This window comes from Rhagoletis pomonella, unplaced genomic scaffold (genome assembly GCF_013731165.1).
Source record: "Rhagoletis pomonella isolate Grant_MI unplaced genomic scaffold, Rhpom_1.0 Rhpom_scaffold_00001, whole genome shotgun sequence".
Lineage (NCBI taxonomy): Eukaryota > Metazoa > Arthropoda > Insecta > Diptera > Tephritidae > Rhagoletis > Rhagoletis pomonella.
In genome coordinates this window covers 12095581-12100778 of record NW_023458555.1, presented here as the reverse complement: position 1 = coordinate 12100778, position 5198 = coordinate 12095581, and the positions used below count along the sequence as shown (strand labels likewise).

At 36.5% G+C, this 5198-nt stretch overlaps 1 protein-coding gene across 1 annotated transcript in view; it reads left to right on the top strand.

Moving 5' to 3' along the window:
• Positions 1-5198, top strand: part of LOC118747883 — a 19708-nt gene that overhangs the window by 7707 nt on the left and 6803 nt on the right. The window contains exon 2 of the mRNA XM_036482473.1: positions 35-494. Within this exon, the coding sequence (XP_036338366.1) occupies positions 35-494 (460 nt within the window). The remainder of the gene's footprint in view (positions 1-34; positions 495-5198) is intronic.

Genomic DNA, 5198 nt, shown 5'->3' with positions numbered 1-5198 from the left:
GAGTTGCATGGTCCTGACGTCCGACCAGCGCAACATCAACAACAACATCAACTACAGCAACAAACAGAAGAATATGCACACAAATATCCAATAGAGCCAGGAGAAGTAGGCAAAGAAATAGAAAAACTACAACGAGCAAGTCAAAAGAGGAGTGAGCGAAAGAAGCAGAAACAGAATCAGAAGCAGCCCACATCGGTGGCGGAGCAGTCGAGCGCAGCGAACGGAAATAATGTGCTGAATACACCGCCGGAAGCTGGGCTGGCCACAACGTACCAGCAACAGAAAATGCTAAGGCGTGGCAAAGAAGCGGAAGAACGCGGGGATAGCACGATGGCGGTTGGTGTTAGTACCGTTGTGGCTAATAGTGCAGCTGGCGCTGTGCAACGCGGTGGTATGCGGCGGCGAGCTGGCAGCAAATCTAGCGAACCGGAAACTGTTATTTTAGCAGCGAGCTCCGTGAACGAAAAACAAATTCTCGAGAAGGTATTCAAACGGTAAGTACCGCCTTGTGGGTGGTCCACTAGCATTGCCACTTGTGGAAATACATGCATTTATATACTATGTATATAGAGATGTGCATTAGGGTGCATCACTTTCTATGCAAATGAAAAATCGGTACGGATTTCCATCGGAATTTTTAAATTTATTATATTTTAAGACTACCACAAAAATATATTTAGGAAAAATATTTATATTTACGTGAAAATATCCAAAAATCTGGTGTTCCTTTTTAATAAATTAGTTTTTAAAAATATTTTTATCCAAAAATTCACCTCAAGTTATATAGATCTTTATAAAAATGTTGAAAAATTTAAATTGAAATAAAATAATAAAATATAAATATTTTTCGGAATTAATTTGGCGGAAATCTTAAAATATAATCTAAGGCAATTTCGCCCGAAAAAAAATCACCCCAAAAATTTTCATTCGCCCGTAGTAAATACAGGGAAACGAAAAGTGAAAAGTGAACCGGTTCGGTTTTATAATTTCGGTAGAAAGCCAGCAATTGTTTTTTTTTTTTGGTGAGTCACCCTAATGTACATTGATATGTAAGTAGACAAGCGAACAAAACAAGTAGCGATTGGATGCCAAGGGCATCTGTTGGACGGTGCTCTGTTTCAATTTCCATTTTAATTTTTTTTTCGCTGTTTTCCTTCTTTGTACTCTTCACACAAAAGAAAATGAGACCAACGAATGGTGCAGAAGAAAAGATTAATGTTAATTAAATGGTATCATTAATATAGATAAAAGATACGAAATCCAGACAAATTGCTGTGGAAGAATTTTGTGGTCTTATCTTTGTAATCAATAAGGAATTTGTCCGTATATTTCGTAGCGAGTAGCATGGTGGCAAGAACGTACATAAATGCTTATTATTTTCTTCAAACGATTACACAAAGACAGTGAACAGAGATGGATGGCCAGAAGGTGGTTAGGATTTTTTTATTTCTTCTGTTCGTCTTTAAGCAATAACTTTCCTACAAATTAAATGATATATTTTTTATTTAAAACAATAAGAAATTTAATTAAAAAAAGAAAAATAAAAAGTTATATAATAAGTATCTAAAACTTAAATGAGACTAACAAAAATGTTTCTTTTTGGAGCAATAAAGTGTAAATTAAACAAAATTAAAATTAAAAAGAAAAAACTTAAACAAAAGAAATATATAAAATAAGTTCCTACACCTGAAAACATTTTTCTAATAACATAATCCGAATATAAGAAAAAAGGTAATAATTAAAATAAGAAAAAAAAATTAATTAAGCAAAGAAGAAAAACGTATAGTTTCTAAAAATTTAATCAAAAAAAGAATAATATAAAAAAATAAAAAATTATATAATAAATATCTAAAACTTAAATAAGACTAAAAAACTTTTCTTGTTAGAACGATAGATAAAGTGTAAAAATTAAACCAAATAAAAATTAAAAAGAAAAAACCTAAAAAAAGAAAAATATAAAATAAATTTCTAAACGTGAAAATATTTTTAATAACATATTCTGAAATTTAAAAAAAGTAATAATAATAATTAAAATAAGAAAGACATTTTATCAAGAAAAGTATAAAAAGCATAAGTTTCTAAAAATATAATCAATAATATAACAATAAAAATATAAAACAATAAAATCTAAATATTAAATTAAAAAGGGAATAAAAAGGAAGGGAAAAGGGATACTTTTGTACCACTGCTAAAGATGTGATCTTTTTTATCAACGACGCAGTGAAATTAAGTAGAGCATCGCGTTGCTGCTGCCGCATATATGCAGACTTAGGTCCCAAGCAACTTGAGATTCTGGCAGTCAGGATCACAGCCCCTATGAGAGGGATTGTATAAGGTGGCGCCTTATTAGTGATCTCCAAAATTTCACAAATACTTCCCTTACAGCACTAAGTCTAATTATAAAGATCTATCGTAACGTCGATCTAATTTTCCTAGCTCAGCATTCCACCAAACCGACTACAGAACTTGCAAAAATATTGGGACAGAGAGACATAAACTGACTAATAGTACTGACTTTATTAGAGGTCTTTTCTGAAATTACTAGTACTAAATAGTACTATTTTTAGTGAACCTGGCATAAAGATCGATCAGTACTGTCTGGAATACTTGTCAGTATGTATTGAGAAATCTGGTAGCCGCTGCCGACCTTCCACGTTATCATAATTTGCTTCTTCCGTAGAAAGGAAGAGAATATATATATAAAATTGAGGGAAATGAGTTTTATTGAATAACGCAAAAATATGGCCTACCGAATCGGCGATGCTCTTTTGGTGGTATTACGGATTTGGACTAAAGTGGACTAAAGCGTTTTTAATGATAAACGAAAAAAAATGTGTCACCAAGAAGGGGATGCTCTATCTTTTAGAATTACTGACTTCCAGTTTCGACCGCAAGTGGGTTAAACGACCGGAAGTCCATTCTCTTAACCGGAAGACCATTCCAGAAAAAAGTTCCCGACTTAAGTTATGTATTTTTGTCCACAGAAGGACATACGTCCTTAAAAAAAATGACTTCCCGTGTATTTAACCACTTCCGGTCGAAAGCGGAGGTCAGTAATGCGACCAAAAGGGCAGCCTGAAATTGTGCATATGGAAACTGTGCATACGAAATAATGCATATGAAAAAAACCGAAATAATGCATATGCACTCTTTCGCTTCAAAACCGAAATAATGCATATGACAAAAACCGAAGTAATGCATACATGCACAGTTTCGACTCAAAACCGAAGTAATGCATATAACAGAAACCGAAATAGTGCATACATGAAAACGAACTTCTTTCTGAGTACGCGGCCTGCGGCCGCGCTTAGGGATTATAACCCCTACTAAGTAGAACTCTCCTTTCTGTGTTGCCGGAAAAGCAGGGCGGAAGTATTTTTGCGCAGAACTTTTTTCTGCATAGGCGGCCTTCGGCCGCGCTTAGGGATTATAACCCTTACTAAGTACAATTCTCCTTTCTGTGTTGCCGGAAAAGAAGGGCGGAAGTATTGTTGCGCAGAACTTCTCTCTGCGTAGGCGGCCTTCGGCCGCGCTTAGGTATTATAACCCTTACTAAGTAGAATTCTCCTTTCTGTGTTGCCGGAAAAGGGGGCCGGAAGTATTTTTGCGCAGAACTTCTTTCTGCGTAGGCGGCCTTCGGCCGCGCTTAGGGATTATAACCCTTACTAAGTACAATTCTCCTTTCTGTGTTGCCGGAAAAGAGGACCGGAAGTATTTTTGCGCAGAACTTCTTTCTGCGTAGGCGACCTTCGGCCGCGCTTAGGAATTATAACCCTTACTAAGTAGAATTCTCCTTTCTGTGTTGCCGGAAAAGAAGAGCGGAAGTATTTTTGCTCAGAACTTCTCTCTGCGTAGGCGGCTTTCAGCCGCGCTTAGGGATTAAAACCCTTACTAAGTAGAAGTAAATAATTCATATTAGAAAAAACGAAATTATCCATATGGAAAAAACCGAAATAAAGCATACATGCACAGTTTCGGTTGAAACCGAAATAATGTCTAAATGCACAGTTTCCATATGCGCAATTTCGGTGCCCCGACCAAAAGGTACAGTATCCCCGACTTAGTAATTCATATTTTTTCGTTTTGCAATAAAAACATTTTCACTCATTTATGAAGTCCAGGACGAATTAAAGTTCGAAGGCGCATGCGAGAAAAAATGTTCAATAAAAAGTAACGTATTGTTATCCTCAGAATCCGAAGCAGTGGTAAAAAAATTTATGTATAATTTCAAAAAATGAACTTCCGATCAGTTTAACCCGGAAGTCGGTAAGGTAGGTATTCATATTTTTGGGTAATTAAATAAAAACCATTACCCACTATTTTAGAGGGGGCGGATGAGTGGTCTACGATACCCTGCATAATATTTTTGGCTACAGGCTGAGGTATGATATCTCTATTGTTACTCGGCTTTTGTGGCATAAAACAAGAGCCAATTAATTGTGAGTTTTGGTTAAAAAAATAAACATAACTAAACAAATCGAAAATCCGGCGATATGCCATTTCGACTAATGATTTTAGTAATCATTCTAAAACTTGCATATATTTGAATCGCAAGCTAACACTCATTGCCCCGACTTCTAAGTACGTAGCCACCCAAAACACTCAACGAACGCACTTAACCTTTTAATCCGTACTTCAAATATCGCATTGCATTGCAAAAAACTACGCTGCACTAGCAGCTGTGGCAAAAACGATATGCGCCACTTTTGTTCAGGGCTAAAAATCAAATCGCTGAGTATGAGTTGCAATCGATGAACGCGAATTCCCATATCCTACCACCCGCTACCACTATTTTCAGTTTGGGTGTAAGTAAGTATTCCCGCTAGTTGCCGATTTTTTCCCCTAACTATTACATTTTGCGGTTACACACAACAATACGCAACCACACACCACACACCACACAAGCTCCCAAAGTGACTTTCTATTTTACACACACACACACACTGGCATTCACTACATAAAGAGCGGGGTGGTAGCAGCGGGGTGTGGGTAAAGTGCTGCGACTGTGCACTGCGGGAGTGTGAGCACATAATTATTATGTCATTTTTGCACACACACACACGCACACACACTCAACCGGTGAGAATATGCCAACAAATATAAGGTATTTAAGGTAGACGCTGCGCAAAAATATATTTGAAAGCTCTGTGAGTGTGAGTGTTTGCTGGCATTTTAATCTGCACTTTTTTGGCCTACAC